The sequence below is a fragment of the Diabrotica undecimpunctata genome, chromosome 4 (genome assembly GCF_040954645.1).
Source record: "Diabrotica undecimpunctata isolate CICGRU chromosome 4, icDiaUnde3, whole genome shotgun sequence".
NCBI classification, from domain to species: Eukaryota; Metazoa; Arthropoda; class Insecta; order Coleoptera; family Chrysomelidae; genus Diabrotica; species Diabrotica undecimpunctata.
In genome coordinates this window covers 72,655,089-72,677,408 of record NC_092806.1, presented here as the reverse complement: position 1 = coordinate 72,677,408, position 22,320 = coordinate 72,655,089, and the positions used below count along the sequence as shown (strand labels likewise).

At 32.1% G+C, this 22,320-nt stretch overlaps 1 protein-coding gene across 3 annotated transcripts in view; it reads left to right on the top strand.

The window, feature by feature from the left end:
* The window catches only part of spin (lysolipid transporter protein spinster), a 246,897-nt gene that overhangs the window by 202,537 nt on the left and 22,040 nt on the right, over positions 1 to 22,320 (top strand). For all 3 annotated transcript variants that reach the window (XM_072529722.1, XM_072529721.1, XM_072529723.1), the window contains exons 5-8: positions 1,183 to 1,386; positions 3,670 to 3,801; positions 4,516 to 4,777; positions 18,293 to 18,391. In XM_072529722.1, coding sequence (XP_072385823.1) covers positions 1,183 to 1,386; positions 3,670 to 3,801; positions 4,516 to 4,777; positions 18,293 to 18,391 — 697 coding nt within the window. The remainder of the gene's footprint in view (positions 1 to 1,182; positions 1,387 to 3,669; positions 3,802 to 4,515; positions 4,778 to 18,292; positions 18,392 to 22,320) is intronic.

Below are 22,320 nucleotides of genomic sequence, written 5' to 3'. Positions count from 1 at the left end.
TAGTAAGTCTACGAACCGTGAATTGGAGTAGTATGGACCTCTATAACACGAACATATACGTTTCCTGCAGTCGATTTTTTGGACTTAATTAATTATTAACAAATTAAGGTCAAAAAACGGTAATTTTTCTTCTATCAGCAAAAAGTAAAGCGTTTGAAACAAATTTGAGAAGAGAAGAAACTTAGAAGTCATATAAAAGCCTTCAAAATGGCGTTTTCTAAACGTTCCTATCCTTATTTGTCCCTTAAAAATTTGCAAAATAAAATAAGTCATAATTTCGGTTTTTTATAAATGGTTATAACTTTTTTTAAAATAAACTTTTAAAATGTAACCTTTATATTACACACAATATTGGGCCTGATCGGTCAAAGAGTTTAAAAGTTATTGAATTTGTTTAGCCCAAATTAAATTTTTTTGCAACAATATTAAGTCAGAAAATTAAATAGGTATATTAAATATACGGATAGATTCTAAAAGAAGAAGATTTATTCTATTAATATTATTAAAAAAAAAATGAGGAAAAATAATTTTAAATATTACAAAATAATTTGGCAAAAACATGTCAATTTTTTGCTTATAAACAATTAGATTAACTTTTTAACCATTGACTGCAAAAAACTGATTTTTTTCATATTTTGGCAGTCTTTTTTTGACAGTGTTTTTACAAATTAAAAAGGACAAAAAGTGGAACTAGAACACTTTGGGACGAAGTTAGTGCTTTTTTTATAGATTGATAGCAGCTCTGTTTACAACAATTAAGAAACCTAATTAGGGTCATCTGAAAGAATATACTTTAAGGTTTTAATGTAAAAAATTCGAAAATGATTGCATCTTAATGGAATCGTTCACAAAGCTCGAAATTGTGGTCCTTAAAATTGGTCGGCTTTGAAACTAGTGAGAGCGCAGGAGGGGAAGGAGCTGTTAATTGTATCTCTGTTTCTTGTTTATAGATTTCGACGTTTCTTTTTTGTATGTACTTTTTGCGTACATTACGAATATGTATTATTTAAATAATTAGGTTAATAAATAAACCATCTGTCGGATGTCGGATATATAGCACAAGACTATCAAATTATTTACACATTTATATATACTGTCGCCATTGAATATTACACAATGACGATACTATTTTATATAATTTACATTTCAAAAAATATTTATGTTTGATTTATATTCTTTTAGCGGCTTGGGTTACATTGTAGGCGCCCAAACAGCAGAACTTATGAGCCAGTGGCAATGGGCACTTCGGGTCACGCCTCCTTTGGGTTTACTAGCTGTTGTACTTGTCATATTTATTCTTACTGATCCTGAAAGAGGTCAAAGCGAGTGCAGCGGGCACATGGAAGCTACTCCGTGGTTAGAAGATCTTAAATATCTTATTCGCAAGTAAGTTAAACATATTTGTGATTTTATACAGGTACAAGTTGAAAATTTATTTTATGACCTTTATCCTAAAAATTACGCGTTGCATTAAATTTAATTAAATTTAGCTTTGAACTTTAGCTTCATGTTATTTTGACTTCTTAGTTTCAATTATCGTTCTTTTAGTTCAAAATTCGTTTCTAGTCATTCTAAGCCGGTTTAAATTAAAATTTGCATGAAAAATAACTATCAAAATACATACATTAAATGAGAAATAAAAAATTAAAAGAATATTTGTCAATAAAAGATTCGATTCGTAACGATTGTCAAAATTTAAAAGTCATAATTTCATCTAATTAGTAACAATATGCGTCTATATTCTTTGGTAACAATATTGAATCATGTGTTTAAATTTTTATGACACTTTTCATTTTAAAATAATTCCATACAAATACAATTATTGTTTTTAAACATAGTATTTAGTTTATATAATAATTAAATTTACTATCAAATTATATTTAATTATATTTTATCATTAATTGAATATTTCGGCTGAATTTGACAGGTATGTCAGAAGTAAATAACGTATGCTTCATTAATACGTTAGCAGGTGGCGTTAGGAGCACACATCATAATTTATTAAATTATTTTAATATAATATATATATATATATATATATATATATATATATATATATATATATATATATATATATATATATATATATATATATATATATATATATATTTTAATGTAAATAGTAAATAAATAATAAAATTACTTTATGTAATTCTAATAAATTGCAATTTTAAAAATATCTAAAATTGTAAAAATAGAGAAAACATAGTATGAACCTTCGCGCTTACTGTACCATATTTTTCCTATATTGGATTACACAACCCAAGAATGCACCTTTTCATTTTTATTTGGTTTGGGGAATTTAGAAAATTGTAAAAAACATTTTTAAGTATATCTGTATACAGTATGTCTCATGCAAAAAAATTTTAAAATTAATTTTAGAAAAAAATGGAAATAAAAACACAATTATAATTAAAACTACTTTATATGTGACGTTTAGATTTCCCGCCGTAAATCGTTATTAAAACACAGAAGTTGTCGCCAAGGTAACCAATCACGACAAAGATTGTTACTTTGGCCGGCCAACCACAACGCTCGTTATTAACTGCGCTGTCATTGGCCTCTCGGCGGAAGTGTGCTGAAAATTCTCAAACACGATGTGTATAAAAGAGCAGCACATCTTCCGAACGGGATCCAGTCGTCATACACTACTAGCCCCGTAAGACCTTGTTGGTTCGGTGCGCTACTAAGCTACCTTTGAGTTGTATTAATTAACGAATATCCTGCTATCGTCGAAGACGTCCAAAATTGAAGAATAATACCTAATAATGGTTATCCAATTTAGAAGTTAAATCATCAAGTGTACTAGAACCGGCGTGTCGACTACAAAACGCTTCCTAGAAAGGACATCGGTCTTTGAACTATCTCAAATCGTGTCGAACTGACCACAGCGTTATTTGGGCCTGTCACGGTAAAGAGCCAATAAAAGCCCCGACGGGGACTTGTAATTGCTTTTCCGATCAGGTTGAGCTGCAATACCACTTCGTCTCCAAAACCTTATGTAAATAGTAACTATATGAATTACTGTTAACAAAAAGGTAGCTATACGAAGTGACTGGCAGCAGGAAGAGTCGACATTGCCGGCATTCTTGTACCTCTCTCGAGGAGAGGGAACGCGGCTACACGAAGCGAGAATCTTTGTGGAACTTGAGTTATACACCATGCATCAGAATTCTAATACATATTAATTCAGTGTAAGAATATTTTGTCTGTAAGAAAGCTCGAACTGTTAGAGAATTCTGATTGCCGGTGTCTCCTCACCTACCACAAAGGCTCGGCGGAACTTCTTGCCCGTAGCGGCCCGTATCTCAATCAACTCCTTAAATACGAAGATGAACTCTCGAAACTTGAGATCCTCTTCGAGAGCGGCGGTTGTAGATCGTCCAGAAACCCCTGAAAACCAGGAGGACGCTACGGCCGTACGACAAAGTTTTAGACTTTCCTTCATGCAGAAGTTTTTATGAGAACTAAGTTTTTTCCCCTAAAATTTAAATATATATTTCTGAGGCATACTGTATAGATTTAAAATCTAAAATGTATGTATTTCTTGATTAATTGGAATCAGTTAGAAATGTAAATAAAAGTGATAAAAATATTAATAGAATCGAATTGTAACTTTGAATATATTGATACAGCTGTGTTTTATTAATGTATATTTTTTTCTTTTAGTCCAAGCTTTATGTACTCAACAGCTGGATTTACTTGTGTATCGTTTGTAGCGGGGGCATTATCATGGTGGGGACCTCTATTCATTGAGAAGGGAATGAGATTACAATCATCTTCAACAGTCGATTCGCAAGAGTAAGTATTCATTTTGATGATGCTATAAGTTTATAGATACGTTTTTGAAGTGATAGAACTCTCAATAGGATTCTTCACAATACTCGGTCTTATTACAGTTAAACTAAATGTTTTTGATCTCTTAACACAAAATCGGGAGTTTATTCAAAATAATTTATCATTATCAACTCTTGAATTTTTTCTTTCTGCATTTTTTTGTAAAAAAAATAATCGAAATTTTTTTAAAACATTTTACAATTATATAAATAAAAAATAAATTAACAATATCATTTTATAGACTAAAATTTGGCGAGGCGATTTTAATATTGAATTTTTTAATTAAAAAAAAGTATGTTTGAGGTAATTTGAGATATGACTGGAATAATTTTTATGATTAAAAAAAAGTTAAAGTAATTTACAACACATGTGCAGATTTAGACAAATTTTGTTAAAATAGTTGAAAGATTATCATCTGATCAAATGAGTCAGGTAATTAGTCAGTATTAAGATCATTGTTGAAGATATTAATGTAAACAATATATTTCAAAAATGAATTATTAAAGAATAATTCCTATGAAATAATATGAAAGTGAGTCCAAATAAATAGTTTTTGTCAAAAAATATTACAGAATTCTTAAATTGTTCTCCATACTGATATATTTTCAACTATTAATAATTATTTTTTAATTTTACCTCTAATCTCTGACCTTATTATAAGTTCTAATTATTTTTCAGCGTCGCATTGAAATTCGGCGTCATATCGATGTTGTCAGGACTAATAGGTGTTCCTTTTGGCAGTTATCTGGCTCAACGTTTACGCCCTAAATACAGCCGTATAGACTCCAATCTATGCGCTTTTGGTCTACTGATGTCAAGTCCGTTGGTGTTCTTGGTAGCCTTAACGGCCAGGCAAAATGCAGCTTTGTGTTTCACGCTTGTCTTTTTTGCCGAATTCTTCTTGAATCTCACATGGTCCATCATCGCCGACATCTTGTTGGTAAGGAATAAAATGCTTTGTGTCTGGTACTCGTTGTAGGTGTATATATATTTACTTTGCAGGTGGTTATTAAAATTGATTCAGATTTAATATTATTTATTTTTTTAAAAATATATTGAATTTTCATGACTAGTTTTATTAACTATGAGACTTTTTATAATATATATATATATATATATATATATATATATATATATATATATATATATATATATATATATATATATATATATATATATATATATATATATATTTTATAATACGTCGAAAATTGGTGCCATATGGCGTTTTAAAGAGAGACAAATTTACTTCTAAAAACAGTAACTACTCTGCCATGTATCGTCATGAAAATGGAGAAAATTTATACTTCGATGCCCAGGAGGGCCAGTGCACTTTGACTTCCTTCGCGGACCAGAAAAAGAAAAAGTTTAACATAGTAGTATAAAATCCAAAATAATCGGGATCGGGTCGACCGATGAATGAGCAGTACGGTAAGAAATGCGAACTTGTAATTCGGTGCTACTTATTCCATTTATTCCCACCGGAAGGCGTTTGGGAAGCTATAAATACTGGAATATATATTAATATATAAATATATGAACACACACATATATATATATATATATATATATATATATATATATATATATATATATATATATTCCAGTATTTATAGCTTCCCAAAGTTACAATACAGTACATAACAGGCATACAACTACTATAAACTAATCGAATTCTTTATTCTGACAAATAAAAAGGGAATACTGGGAGAGCTTCTCAAAACAGGTGGAGCAGGATTTATACGGAACACAAAGAAAAATATGGAGAATGATCAGGGAACAAAGAAAAAATAATAACTAATAACTAATACAACGAGAAACATTCAGAAGGAAACACAGGCACTACTACACTACTTTGTATCACTATTTGCTAATGGTGACGATAATGAACCACTAACACCAGAAGTGATGACAAACGAAGAAATAAACATTGAGGAGGGGGAGGTAGAGGAAACAATAAGAAAATAAAAAAATAAAAAATCACCAAGGGGATTTTAAAGTACGGAGGACCATATACCTGACCAAGCAACTATTAAAACTTTTGCAAAAAATAGGACTAAACAGAATACCACAAGAATGGAGATCAAACACCCTAATACCTCCTTCAAAATGGAAGACAAATCGGAGAACTACAGAGTGAATGAAATACTGCTACTACTACTACTACTAATCTGAATGAAATTATAACACTAGCAGAAGAATAACAAGGTTTTAAGTCGGGAAGATCATACTAATCACTAGAATACAACAAACCGGAATATGTATGTTTCGTGGACCTTAAGAAGGTATTTGACAGGGTCAAACTAAAGGACGCTATCCACTTATTGTATGCAAAGGAGATATCTCTAGGAATAATCCAAACGATCGAAAATATCTACCAGAACATCATAATAAAAGCAAAAATAGAAGAACTTACTGACCCAATTGAAGCTAGCAATGGAATAAGGCAGGTGGACTCCCAGACCATCTATTGTTTAATTTGATCATTTATAAAATAATAAAAAAATTAAGAAAGAAAAAAGGATACAAATTGGGAGAAAAACAACTTAAAATAATTTGCTATGCACGCGGCACAATACGAATCACTCAAAATGAAGATGATTTACGACATACTATATTTAGTATAAGCGCCAGAAAATTTAAGTGATGGAAATTAAATATCTAGGCATCACACTGTCTAGCTATGGAAAGCTCGAAACATAAGTGGAAGATCAAGTGAGTAGAGCAAACAGAGCCATGGGATGCCTGAATGAAACAAGGATAAATTAAAAATATCGGGAAGGAAATCAAAGAAACAATATTCAAAACAGTCATCAGACTAATAATGGCATACGCGACAGAAACACTATCCGAAAATCGGACCCTTAGAAAAATCGATGGTAAGACACTATGGGACATAGCTAGAAGTACATACATACGACGGAGATGGAAAGTGAAGAACATCAAGGACTGGGTAAAAGAGAGAAGAGTAGAACGGACCAGTCATATAAGCCGAGTGAACAAATAGAGTAGTAAAGATGGCGAGAGGTAGTTAAAGCAAAAATTGTAAGGTTGAGGTTCACGTTATAAAATTAGTTAAAAAGTTACAGAGCGTTCGATAACATAGGGGCAGACAAAACTTATGTTTTGATCAATGGAACACCCTGTATTTTATTTTATAGTCGAAATCTTCTCTTCCCCATCACAACAGTATAAAGTTCTGGTATGTTATACAGGGTATTTGACCCACCCTGTATATCGAATACAGAGTCTAAATACAAATACATTATTTTCTCAATAATTTTAAATAGAACACTCTGTATTTTATGTCACTGTCGAACAGTACCATTACCTTTATTTAATATTGCCTGTGTCTAAATCTAATAGTTTTTGAGATATTTTCGTTATGCAAAGCTAATTATGAATTAGATGTCTAAATTTTTATGGATTTTAAGTACGCCATGACTGAATTGTCTAAATAGTTAAGATAAATTTTACTGTTGACGAAATGGTAGAATCATCTGGCTATTGGGGGAATGCAGTAAGAATTTATCGTGGACGGTTTCCTGAGAGGCTGTTAGAAGTTGATAAAATGAGAGGTAGAGGAAAACAGGAGAAGATGGAAGAACTGTGTGGCAGAGGACTTGAGAGAGAGAGGTTTAGGTGAAGAAGAGCCGATTGACAGTAATGAGTGGCGATGAAGAGTAAGGAATAGCGACCTATGAAAAGGGAAAAGCTGAGGAAGAAGAAAAGAAGTAAGCTTTCCTGAGAGGCGAGAACCCACAACAGCAAGCTTTGAAAGATTGAAGGATCGGTTTAACCACACTGGTTCAGTTAGATATGAAAAACACGAATGAACGAATAGTACTGTGACACAGAAAAATAAATGTGTTGCTGGCAGTTACTGAGAATCCACATACAAGTATACGGAGTAATTAAAAAAAAAGAACTACTTTAATACTCTCCGCAAAGAATTTTTTCAAAAAAAACAGAATGCACAGTGACCGTATTCAATTGCACCAAGAATTAATTTAGGACGATTTTAAAAATAGTGTTTTGCGAATAGGCCTTAGATAAAATCAATCAACAGAGGGATTTCTTTGATAATGTACTATTTGGAGATGAAGCTACTTTTCACTGAACATGTGGGGAGGTATTGTTGGTAACCATGTCATGGGACCATATTTTTTTGAATAAAAACTAAATGGTAAGATGTATTTAGATTATTTAGTAAATCAATTGCCCATATTAATGAAGGACGTTCCACTTCGTATACTAGAACAATGTGGCTTTTGCATGACTGTGCTCCGGTTGTAAATGTACCAGTAGCGTGGCCACCCAGATCACCAGAATTTAATAAAATGAACTCATTTTTTGGAGCTACGTTTTCGAGGTGTTAGTATTCAAATGCTTGGTAATATAAGTGGCTCATTTAATGGCCGTTTTTAGGCGTGCATAGATGTTTTAGGAAGTTATTTTGAACACCTTATATAAAAAGTTATATAAAAATATTTTATTAAAAGTATTTTTCCAGTAGTTTTATATTTTGTGATTGTTTTCTTTAGTAAATTATATTAAAAATAAATTATTCTTTTTAAAAATTTAGACACCAATTAATAATTTGCTTTGAAACATGAAAACATCAAAAACTAATAAATTTAGACATAGGGAATATAAAATAAAAATTGAGGTATGGTAATGGTACTTTTCGATAGTGACAAAATACAGGGTGTTCGATTTAAAATTACTGAGAAAATATTGTACTTGCGTTTTCACTCACCCTGTATTCGATATCAAGAAAAATAGCAATGTCAATCATTTCTTAAAATTTAGCCAGTTAATTAAAACACATGGCAGCAATAGATAATTGTTATTGTGCTTCTTTTTAATTATACAGGGAGTATTATTTTCAAAGAAAATTGATTATAACTTTGTAAATACCCTGTATAACATAATAAAACTTTATATTGTTGTGATAGGAAAGGGAAGTAGATTTCGAATATAAAATAAAATATAGGTTGTTTCATTAAAAAAAACATAAGTTTGGCCTGCCACGATGCTATCGAATATCCTGTAACACTCTAATTAATTTTGTAATATGAACCTCAAAGTTGCCTACAATTTTTGTTAATAACTTTTAATGCTATCTATTATTATAACGGGTTTACTAAGCTGCATCTACAAAGATCACCCGTATTTGAGTTTTTATTTGCTATTAACCGAACAGTCTTTAATTTGCCGTCTTATGGGTCTCTGTTGGGAATTTTTTAAACAAAGCAATAATTGCCAAATACATATTCATCTACAATACGCTTGCGTGTCTGTCCGATTGCTCGTTCCCGTATGGATGGGTTTGTTTGTCATCATTCCTATTTTGCCTTCTTTTCGAAACTTCACCGTCCTTATACATAATTTTATTTAATAAATAATATATATAAATTTAATAATAATATCAATATAGGAATCATATCCTCACTATTATGACGAGTTCATTATTACTAGAAAAGCAGAAAACATCTGATAAATATATCTTGTATTATTTGCTCATACAATTTCTGTCAAATGTTGTTACATTTTAAAATAAGTCCAATGCTTATTTTCTCTATTACTCCAGATATTAAAACCATAATTGAATATTGTTTCAGTAATGGTACGGTTGCTGCAATCTTCGGTGCACTTGCAGCAGTATCAGGCTTAGTAGGTGTAGGTTTAAGCTTATATTTGACTCATGCACTCCGAGGCAGATTTCCTGCGATAGATCCAATTATATGCGGTGTGGGTTTATTCATATCCACCGCACTTTTCATGGTTATTATTTATGCCATAGAAATGGGATCAATATTGTGTTATATCCTGTTGTTTTGGGGCGAAGTTGGCATGAATTTGAATTGGGCGATTGTCTGTGATATAGGACTGGTAAGAATTAAACAATTTAACTAATGAATTTTATAACAGTACTTCGTAAATCATAAGAGCACATTTTAATAGTCTTAACGACATTAAAACCTATTGTCTATTCAAATTTGTTTCCAAATCTACCAAAATTGTGGATGGAATGCGTTTATACTTAAATTTTTTATAATATTGCGTTAAAAGTTTCTACCAATGTATGTATTTTTCATAGTTGTAGAGTTTGTTTCACTGACTAGGTAAGGGTTTCCTGCCGAAACGTTGATTACAATGGAAAATAAAATCAATTTCCAAAAATATTACTTATTGAACCTAAACCCAACAAGTACTAATTTTATATTATATATATGTTACGAGCAATGCCCGAAATTGGACAATCCTAACATTGTTCGGAAAATATTGTCCACTTCTAGCATTGTACCTCCAAACTGTACAATGTCCGAAATGGTCAAAATTAAAAATGACAATCGAAATGCTCATCCATTCGAATCGATTATTATTGACAGCCGACACACTAAATCAAAAATCGAACATTTTGGTTAATATTATGCAAAATATGTTTATATTTTTATATTTATATATATTTAAAGTTGTTCTTTTTCGAATCGGCAACGCCAAAATGCTGTGTGCAACTAAAATATAAATAATAATAGTCCAACTACAGAAATTGGTTTTCGTATCCCGAACTTTTAGGCCAACTCGCCAACATTATTAATTATTCCATGATGGTAATGGTAGAACCCAATCTCAGAGAAATCTCTTCCTGGACTTCAGTAGTGAAGGGAAATTAACGGTTTTGTTAAAAATCATTAACGATTAAAAAATATGTTGAAGAAATTGTGTTCTACAATAAGTGATAATGGTATCAAAATGGTAGTGAAACATTTCAAAGATTCAAGAGAGAGAATGAGAGAAAGAAAAAATATATAGAGTAAACAGGTGACATTAAAAATAGAAAACACAATGCGAATGTCAAATGAAGCAGTTAAAGTGGAGATATTTGGTTATGTACAACTGGACAATAATTAACAGTCTATGGGACATCTCATGAATCAGCATCTAGTGTTTATCGAATTGTAAAATCCGCTGCAGTTCACCTTTATAAAATCAGATTACTTCATTGATTAAACAAAGATAATCCTGATATTTAGCTCCAATTTTGTGAAGAATTTAGTGAAATTATAAGTAACAACCCATATCAATTATGTGTTTTTCCAACTAGTGTACCTTTATGTTTAATGTTGAAGTTAAGCTATGTATTTGTCATCATTGGAGTAACAGTAAACAGGGTGTTGGATTAGCAAGTGTTCCAATAGATTGGATGACCAGATCACTGGATATTTTGCCGTTGAACTTCTTTTTGACAGGATACCTTAAATCAAAAGTATATACAACTTTTCTGCAGATCTTGCAGCATTGCAAAATAATGTCCAATGTAGATACCTGAAGTATGTGCAAATGTATAAAGAGGCTTTGAACATAGATTATATCATTGTATAGAGGTCATTTTATTGGTTAATTTGGTGAAATTTAAATTTTTTTGTTATTACAGACATTCAACAAATAAATAGTTTAAAATAATTTCTAACAGTTATTTCATAAATTATAAAACAAAAGGTGTACTGTATAGTTAATAAGTTACCATTAAAATTATGGGTTACTAGACTAGACTTATATATCCAGATTCCAATAAAATTTGAAATGTTTTTATTTTAATTATGTAGTAGCTCTTGGTTTCTTATCCCTGCAACACCCTGTATATGTATATTAATGACTTGTTCCCAAATTTTCACATTGATATGATTAATGTTATTATCCTATACTTAGTTTATACATTTTTAAATGTCTTCTTTATTTTTACTTTGATAAAATGAAAGGCAGATATCGAGCACACTTTTCTTAATTTAATCTTGCCCAAGTACTTTCGCTATCTAAAGCATCATCAGGGGCATTTTGTCAATTTTGAACTATCCAACAATTGCAGAATGTAATAAACATAACATTAAACATAAAACTGTACAAACACTATACTAAACAAGGACAAACAGTTTAAAATTATTTAAAAATTGGTTAAAGCTACATTCTTGTCGGTAACAGGAGAGAGAATTCTCTCATTCTCTCTCCTGTTGCCACAAGAATGTAGCTTTAACCAATTTTTAAATAAGTAATTTTAAACTGTTTGTCCTTGTTTAGTGTAGTGTTTGTACAGTTTTATGTTTATTGCATTCTGCATTTGTTGGATAGCTCAAAATTGACGAAATGCCCCTGATGATGCTTTAGATAGCAAAAGTATTATTAAGAAAAGTGTGCTCGATATCTGCCTTTCATTTTACCAAAGTTCATTTATTCGAGCATTCAACCTTATATAAATTCTTTATTTTTGTAAACTGGCTTTAATTTGCTGTTTCTCCACTAATTTGGTATTTGTTCTGTTTTCATAATTTTTTTTGAACAATCCTATGAGCTAATGTATTTCTCTTTCATCTAATGCCTTAGATGATATCTAAAGATATTATCTAGTTATTTCTGATTTCCTTTCTTAACTGTTTTTATGGCCTGTTTAACTTCTTCCCTTCTAATGTCAAGTACCATTGCCATGACAGTATCTAATTGTACTACTGCTTCTGTATCAGACACTACATTTAATAAGTTTTCAAAATATCATTTCCACCACTGCTTTATATTATTTTCTTGTGCTAGTATCTTATTATTATATAAAGTGAAGAAAAAATTAAAATATGCAGATTAAATTTATATATTCAATATCTGACATTCAATAACATATTATAAAATATGTTCATCCGAAAAGAAAAACTATTGTGAGATAAATCAATGCATATTTTTAGGATGGTGTAAAGTTTGCACCAAGGAAATAGGATAGTGATGGATGCTGACAAATGTTATATAAAAATTCAGTAAAAATTAGGAAATCAGTGAAAGTAATGCACAGGTTACCACATAAATGCTCCACTAGTATTGAATAAAATTATTCAATATAAAGGAAATAATGAAATCTGAGAAATTCATAAAAGGTTTTAAATTTTCAATGCAAAACTGAAATAAAAATATGTACTATGAAATAAATTAACTAAAGACATAGCAAAATTGTAACCTTTAACAAAACTTCTTGTTCCACTTTAATAGTGGTTCAAAAACTGACAACAAATTGGTTATGGAGCATACATACCTAACACTATAAAAGTAAAAAATAACTTTAGTAAAATTGAATACTAATATATGCCATTATCCTATTAATTTATTATAAAATATAAATAAAAAAGAACTTTAACTTTTATTTTATTTATTTAAACAATCAAGTGAATAATGACACTTTTAGTTACATATAAGTCCATTTTTGCGACAATGACATTTTCCATCTACACATTTCTTTTTACAATTGCATTTGATAAATCATTGACCACCAAACCTTGATTGTTTCTTAACTATAGTTCTTAATGTCAATTCTGTATTTGGAACATCAGTATTAGACATAAACATTGCCTTGCAAGGAGCAATTTGGTTCCTTGAAAATAATTGTGGCAGGATACCACTTGAAGTTCCTACTTTGTAAAATCCATCAGTATTGTCTAAGACAACACCTAGGATATTTCTCTGGTCCCCTTTCCCCCTATCTAAAGAAGGCACTGGTACAATATCTGAAGAGCCTCCATCAATAGGTGGAAATTTTTTTTCTGTATTTGCTTCATCTTTTTTGCTTGCTTTTCTAAAGCAATAACTGCCAGATGTTTGTTTTTTGAAATACTACTTTTTATGGCAGAAATTTGGTTACATTCATCTACTTCAACAGTTGGCTGAGATTCAGGTGTAGATGTAGACTCAGGATCTTCTTGGCTTTCTTTTTCTAATATTAAATCAGGCATGGGACACAAGTCAATAAATTCTATATCTGGTGATGAGTCTTCAACAATGGCACTTTCTACTTGGACCTCATTTTCGTTTAATATAGCTTCAGAAAGTGTTTTCTCACCACTTTTCACAACATTCATTGAACTAATGACCTGCTCTAATTCTTCCTCCGTACTGACACTAAGAGCTACTGGTAGGTTACCAGACTCAAGTCCTAACTTGGATTTTCTACCAAACATCACCTCAAAGGGACTTTGCTTGATTCCAAGATGGAAACTATTGTTTTTTTGAAATTGGCAAAAACATAAACCCTCATCCCACTTGTTTGTTTTATTATCTTCCATCCATGCAACAAACATTTCTTGCACATCCCTATTGGCTCTCTCTACACTTCCCTGGCTTTGGGAATGTCGAGGCTTACCATGGACTATTTTTGATTGTGGCCACATCATCTTTAATTCCTCTATAATACTATTTACAAATTCACGCCCATTATCGCTCTGGAGGACACAAGGTGCTCCAAAAATACAAAATATATTTACTAAATGTGTAGCCACCTGTACTGCACTTTTTGTTTTGAGAGGGCGTAGACTATCAAATTTACTCAGGTGATCCTGATAATTTAATATAAATTTATATTCGCCACTTGGGCATGTTTGAAAGTCTATGAGTTCAACCTGTTCTCGCTCATTAACTTCCTTGAACACCATAGGCTTTACTACAACACCTTTCTTTAGAAGTGTTTTCTTCTTTACACACACCTCACAATTTTCAAGAAAGATTTTTATGACATCCCTGGTTATATTGGCATATTTTTGTTTTAAATTGTACTCTAATTTATGAATGCCACCATGACCTGTCTGTATGTGAGCACTGTTTATTATACCATACAATTCAGAATTGCATACAAAATACTTAATATTATTGTCTGTTTTGCACATGGGAACAATTAACCTATATGTATCTCCTACTTTTAAAACATCATACCTCTTAATTCGTCTATAGTCTGATGAAGTTTTGGTTTTTCTATTTTTTGCTTCCATAACTTCACTAATAAGGGTATTATAATCTGTTTCTGTCTTAATTCGAAAACTATTTATAGTACTACCTAGCTCGTTTACTTTAAAATTAAAAATATCTTCCTGGGCCATTTTAAACTGATTGGTAGATTATTCCAAGAATAATTTAATCCTACAATCCAGAAATCAGAAACCGTGATTAATTTAATTATGGATTTATAACTTCACGCCTCACAGTGACGATTTTTTCTGTTTGCCTCTAACTTTAACAAAAAACAAATGGGGAATAATTGTAAAAATCGATATGAATCGATATGTCATATTCTCCCAAATTTTGACGCATCGCTACTTATTGAAATTCGAACATTGTACAGCAATTCTTTTATACAAAACCCGATATTCATGTCTATTTCGGAGACTGTACAGTAAAGGGATGCAATGCTAGAAGTGGACAATATTTTCCGTACAATGCTAGGATTGTCCAATTTTGGACATTGCTCGTAAGATATATATACATATATATATATATATATATATATATATATATATATATATATATATATATATATATATATATATATATATATATATATACATGCATACATGCTCTCTGTTTTCTTTTCCGGGTTTGATTCCGCTTTGAATAATTATAGTTTTGAGAGAAAACATTGTTTTGGCGACCTTTAAGCAAGGTAGCACTTGTATTGCAAAGTATATTGCATTATAAAGTCAATATATATTGTATTGTACAGTGTTAGTTGCGCCTTTTGCTACTGCTTGAAGTAAACTGACTATCCCGGTCGCAGCGGTTACTTATGTAGTCAATCTTGGCGCGCTTCTCTCGAACGGTTCTTGTGATTGGTCCTGTGTGGGTATAGGTAAGAGGGGTCGTTCTAGTCGGTCTTGTTGCATAATTTATTTTTGTCTTGCTAGCCACTTAATCGAGCGTATAAAAGATGTGTCTCTTGAGCCGGGACATTTGTTAGACTCGGCTTCGATGTGGTCTCACTTTTCACGAATGTTCCAATGGATGAATCATTAGAAATTATAATCAAAAATTATCCAATACCACAGGATACTTTAAATCTAACAAAACACTGTTTAAATAACAAATATTTAATCTATAAGGAACAACGATATTAACAAGTTAAAGGAGCACCGGTGGGTAAACCACTGTCACCGGTAATAGCAATTTTTTTATGCAAGAAATAGAAGATACTTTTATCACCTGGACACACCGAGAAGAAAAACTAAAAGTATTTTTAGATCACATTAATAATATCCACCATAAAATTCAGTTTACTATGGAACTGCCATGGAACGTACAATTACCATTTTTAGATGTGTTAATAATAAAGAAGGAGGACGGACACATGGGATACGCAGTATACCAAAAACCAACACATACCGACATACCCACACGCAGATTCACATCATCATCCTACACAATTACATTATGTCATTAAAACCTTGATTACAAGATCCGAAAGACTGACATACGAAAAAAATCTAAATGATAAAATGCATAATGTGAAAACAGAGTTAAGAAAAAATGGCTCCTCAACATACACCATCGAAAAAGCTCAAAGAATAATTAAGGACCCAACAGACGAGGAAAAACCGATTGCAAAAGGCCATTCTACCATATGTAAAGGGTACAACAGAGAAAATAGGGAGAGTGCTAAGAAAACACATACAAAGGTAGTACGATATATAGTACTACCTTCACTACATATGACGTAAATAGATTTTATAACACTTGTTTAATATTATTTTATTATAAATTTTTGTGTAATATTATCAGTTTTATATCTGTTTTATAAGTGCTATTACGGTCTATTTTTAATGTCCTGATTGTCACAATCATTTTTCATATCGTATTATTTTAAAACATTTTGACGCTTACTGGATAATCAATTCTAGCATAATTGTTTTAGAAGCCCCAACAAAAAATGTTTTGTTGACTATTTTTGCTATATCGTTCAATCAAGTAACACACTTCTTTTTATATAGTAGCAAAGGGTGTGGAGGTAAGACCAGTCAAGTAGGCAATGTCGAGCTCTGTTTGCCATTGTCTCTGTTTTCGGTACATATAAATATGTCTAGTTTTTTGCGTTAAGGCTTATACCAATGTAATTGTCTGCTATTCTTTTACTCTGCTGTTAATATGCTTTCCTCTCTTCAATCAACCGTTTGTGGGTTTTGGCCTATTCCAGTATCACTCTCAATTCGTTTCTATTCTTTGCCTTAGTTTTCCATTTCGTACTCTCAATATTCTTAGTTTTCCTTTACCTTCATCTTAGAATGAATATTGGTTTTAACTTTCTTCTCTTACTCCCCATTAGTACCAGTTTTAAAAGATTGTATTGTTTAAATGTTTTTAAAAGTTTTGCTACTATAAGGGCATACCATTTTTTATTTATTATTTATTGGTAATATGATCTATTGTACTACGTAAGGTAAGTTGTCTTTTATGAGTAGTTCTTGTTGTTTTTCCAGTAATGCTTTCCTTTGTGGTAGTTTCCCCAAAACATTAAATACAACGCAAGATTACACACATTATAAAACAGGCAGAACGTATTTAACCATGTTTATTTTGATTAATTATCACTTATTGAATAAACAACCTTCTAACTGCGTGTCTGTTTATGCAAAATATTTAAATATTTATCATTTTAATTTAAAATTAAAATTAAGGTTTAAAGATCAAGATGCACAAAATGTTTAATACATAAATATGTTCTTATCATAATTTTTGTTAAATTTTCATTCCTAAAAAACATTCATTTTAGTTTTACGATTCAGCAGGAGTTTTATTAACGTGTTATTTGAAAACTGAATTACCGAAAGCACATAATTTTTTCCTGGGTGCTTACATACATTTTAATAGGACGATATGGCATCTGTTTCTGTTTTCAATAACTGTTTCAACAACACTGGCCACAATTTCATTTGAAGTGTGTGCAGAAAATCGACAACATGTCTATTAGCAATGTTCCCACTACCAAAATTTTATTTTCAGTAATTAATCTTAACAAAATTCAGTAGAAATCGATAGATTTACAGTTAAGTGGTGCTTTTAGTAAATCTAAAAGTTGTTGAAATTATTATTTTTAACAAATGATACACAGTTGCAAGAATCCATCGCCGTCATTACTTTGATTCAATATTCAAAAGTAACGAAATAAAATTATATGCTTTATAAAAGAATCTCTCAAGAACTACGAATATTATGTATTAAATATAAATGTAAGGATCAGTCATTAAAAAGCAAGGATGTCTCATCTAAATGATCCAGTTGTTATCAATCAAAAAAGTTGTATTAAGATACGGCTACAATATTGAACACTAATGCAGTTACATTTTAAATAATTTAAAAAGTCTAGTACAAGCAATCAACCAGCTCGACTAAAATGAATTTATTCAAAATTCCATGGTTTAAGAATTGTTAACATACTTATAAAATAAGTGATAGTAATATGTAACTATTACTTTTAAGTTAAAAGATATTTTTAGGATCAATTTGCAAATCAAATCTGAAATATTTGGATTTTTTATGGTCTCCAGTGAATGATATAAAGCAATTTTTATTTTCTAAATGCTTCATTTAATATTTTCTTCTAGCCTAACTAAATATTAAGAACATATGTATTTAAATTTTAATATTTGATTATTTTTAGTATGTGGTTTTACCCACAAGACGATCCTCTGCGGAAGGTTTCCAACTTTTGTTTTCACATGCTCTTGGAGACGCTGGCAGTCCCTATTTTGTAGGCGTGGTAAGTTTTTATTTTCATTTCATTAAATATTTTAAAAATTATGCAGTGGGGCAGATAACCGAATACAAAAAAAAAGTAAACACCGTTACTAGTATAATTAAAAAAAATTGATGATATAGCATTGAGATTACTTTTAAACAAAATATATGGCATTTGAATATATTCCTACTTTTAGGTAAAATCAAGTAAGGTAAAAAGTATCTAAAATTTTGATTTAATTACCCTGTGGCCACTCTTACTCATACCATCTTATTTACAATATAAATATGTAAGGAAGAGACTCTACCAGTTTGGACGTCGCACACATTTTAATTACCTTATTATCGGCTGCGAAATATTAGCTATCATGGTAAATCAACATCAAAACATCCAGTGATGGCCTGTAAGGCCGTCGCAGACACAGTCATGTTCACAGTGCCTCACTCCAAGTTGGTGCAGCATAGAGAACGATCGTGTAAGGCCCTCCTCCTTTCGAATTTGGGTCCCTGATGTTAGATTTACCCTCTCCAGCGCAGCCGCACTATTTGCAGTTTTCCGTGTCACTTCCCACACGAACCCCCCCCCCCCCCCCCACTTTCCATTATGGTGCAACGTCACTCCCAGGTACTTTACGTGTTTCTTGGGTTTTAGACACGTCCCCGTACATTGTAGTTCTACTTTTAGCCAGTTTCTTTTCTCCTTTAGAATGATGGCCTCGTCTTCTCTGCCGCGAGTTTTACTCCGTGATGTGTTATCCATTTCATCACGATGCAGGTGTTCCGAACAGGGTATTTGAGATATCGCCCATCTCGCGCTACTACCAGCACAGCGAAGTGTGAATGCAAAGAGGGTTGTACCCTCTCCGTATTCTCAGTTTATAACGTCTTTAAATGACAAGCTCCATAGCGTCGGCCCCAAGACAGATCCCTGGGGAACCCCGGCCGTCACGTCGTCGATCGTGCCCTTTTTCATTTCTCCACCATAATCCTTCTCTCGGACAGAGACTCGGTCACTACATTCATCAGGTAACCAAGACTTTCACTCTCCTCCATTGCCTTCAGTATCTCGTTCCACTTCTTCTTCTTCAAGTGCCATCTCCGCGGCGGAGGTCGGCAATCATCATAGCTATTCGGATTTTTGAGACGGCTGCTCTGAAAAGTTCATTCGATGTACATCCGTACCACTCTCTCAGGTTGCGCAGCCATGACATTCTACGCCTTCCTATGCTTCTCTTTCCTTGGATCTCTCCCTGCATAATCAGTTGGAGCAAGGTGTATTTCTCTCCACGTGTTCTCGAACAACATCAGGGCCGTCCAGCGGTGTTCGTCCCCTCTGTTGCGCAGTGCGTCGAATATACACACGAGGCGATCTGTAATGATCATGAACCTGTTTTCTGTCCCGTTCATTTCAAGTCCATATCTTTATATTATGTTCTGTTTTGAAGTTTTCAATACTAACAGTTGCTCCCTGATTTCAGTACAGAGTAATTATAATACGCATATCTCGACTGTCCACATTATTTTCTCTTAGTAGTTCTACAAGTTTCTGATGTCGAACTTTATCGAATGCCTTCTGAAAATCAATGAAGCAGATATAGAGATCGTGATTCTTATCTAAACATCTTTGAATGGCTATATTTAAAGCGAAAAGTGCTTCTCTCGTACCCAGGCCTTTTCTGAATCCGAACTGATGACCATCTATATCTTGTTCCAATTTTTTTTATAGTCTTCCATCTATTATTTTCAGACATCTCTTACGTGTGTGCCTATCAAGGATATTGTTCTATACTGGGAACATTCTCACGCGTGTGTTGTCTTTGGTACTGTTACGAAAGTGGATAGGAACCATTCTTGGGGGATTACTCCTGTTATGTAAATCCTGTTGAATAGATCTAACAGTATATGCAGGTTTTCATCGTTTAATATAGAATTCCATAATGCACTCGTTTTTTAGTATTTGTTAATTCCTTTATTTTTTTGTGCATGTTAAAGCTGTCGTATTCATCATGTTAACCACTTTTCTTTGACCTCTTTTTTGTCTTTATTATTTTCTTTGTAATTTTTGATATTTAAATTCGTTTCTCGCCTTAACATTTCTTCTCCCAATTATTCATCCACCTCTGTTTTTATTCTATTCTGGCTGCAGAGTGTCTTTCCTGTTAAAGATAGTTCAAGCACTCCTGACCATGGAGCTGCGCGAAGGCGGAGTCAAATTCACGTAAAGGCAGAAAGGTTCTATTGTAAGTGGAATTATACAGTGCATAGTACAATGTGTTTCGCATGGAAGTGGGGACTAAACCAAATTTCGTCTACTGCGCCGTGGTCAGGAGTGCTTGCACTATCTTTACCAGTAGTGCTCTTTGAATGTTATATGTACTACTTTTCATTGACATTTTAACTTTAACTTTGTTAATTTTTGATGTATGGCTGTTTTTGTAATGTTCAATGTTTATTTATTTTCTCTCCTTTAAATTTTTTTCATTACTGCTATGAGCGAATTATCGTCTGAGAATATCTGCTGCGACGTATAGCTTTACGGTTTTAATAGAGTTTTTGAATCTATTTTTGATTACTATATAGCCGATCTGGTTTATAATTATATGATTTTTGATATCAGTAGATGTGGTGAAAGATGATCAAGAAATTAGGATGATCTTCTCTGACTACTATGTAGAGCGGAATTAGCAATTTAATCAATTAACGTTCAAAGGGCCACCCACGGATGTGGGAATAAAAGAAATAAGGAATTAACAAATATTTAATATATTGGCTAACTTTGTTACTATTACTAACATAAGGTCTGGTCAAAGTCCTTTCGGAAAGTTCATATCTAACTTATTTAAAACTGCATATTTTTACTGTCTAATTCACACTAGTCCGCAAAACACAATAGCACTCTTACAGTTAACGAAGTAGGGTATGCACCAAGGACGTTATCTTTAATAATGATCACTAGGTAATACTAATCGGCATTTGCTAACGTGTAACGTTTAAGCTAAATTTTATAACACAAATAAACGGGATTTATTACTCTAAACTATTTAAAAGCGGCGTCCATACTCTATGGTATCTAAGATCATACTGATACTGTAGTCAAATTATAACTGCTTATTCTAAGCGGCGTTTCGAGAACTAGACCCGAAGGGATTATTACTTACGGGAAAACATACTTGACTATCAGCGGCGTAGCCAAACACTTGGAGAAATTAATCCAAGTTGACCTCCAGATGTACAATCTTCTGTCAGTTAATTTGAAGTTCTTTCACCGTCCAAGTTCCCCAACACATTGGTCGACTTTTCCTCTCCAACCTTAGCATTAAAATCCCCAATTACTATCGTAATATCTTCCTTTTTAATCCATCGTAGGACTGTGTGAATATTGTTTATAAAAATTGTTCAATCTCAATTGCATATATGTTCGTGTGCATACTTTGGATTAGATTAATTTTTTATGTTTTCAATTGAACCATTACTATACTGAACGTTTAATTTCATCTTGTGACTTATGCCGTTGACTAATTACTAGTTATTCTGCCTTCGGGTCAATTTCTTAACCACTGGGACACAAAAGTGCCCTATCACTTATCTATTCTTTTAACCGTAGCTGTTGGTTCGTAAGTGGGGGATCGCTTATCCCCCACGGCAATCTCTGTTCCTATCTGCTTTAGCAGCACTCTTCTATCTAGGCCTAAAAACCAAGCTGTCATTTCCACCGAATTCACAGTTTCGAATATTCTTCTTTTCTGCCTTTATTGGCAAAATAATTATAAGCAAATAATTTCAATAAAAAGTAGGTAAAATCTGGCACTAGTAACAAATAATTTTTTTTTTAAGTAAAACATTTCATACGTAGGGCGAAGTGCTTGCCTTTATACACTTGTGAGCAAAAAAATCGACTCACTCGATGAATTGTACTTTATGCTTAGTAATTTTATGTTGTGTTGCTTTGAA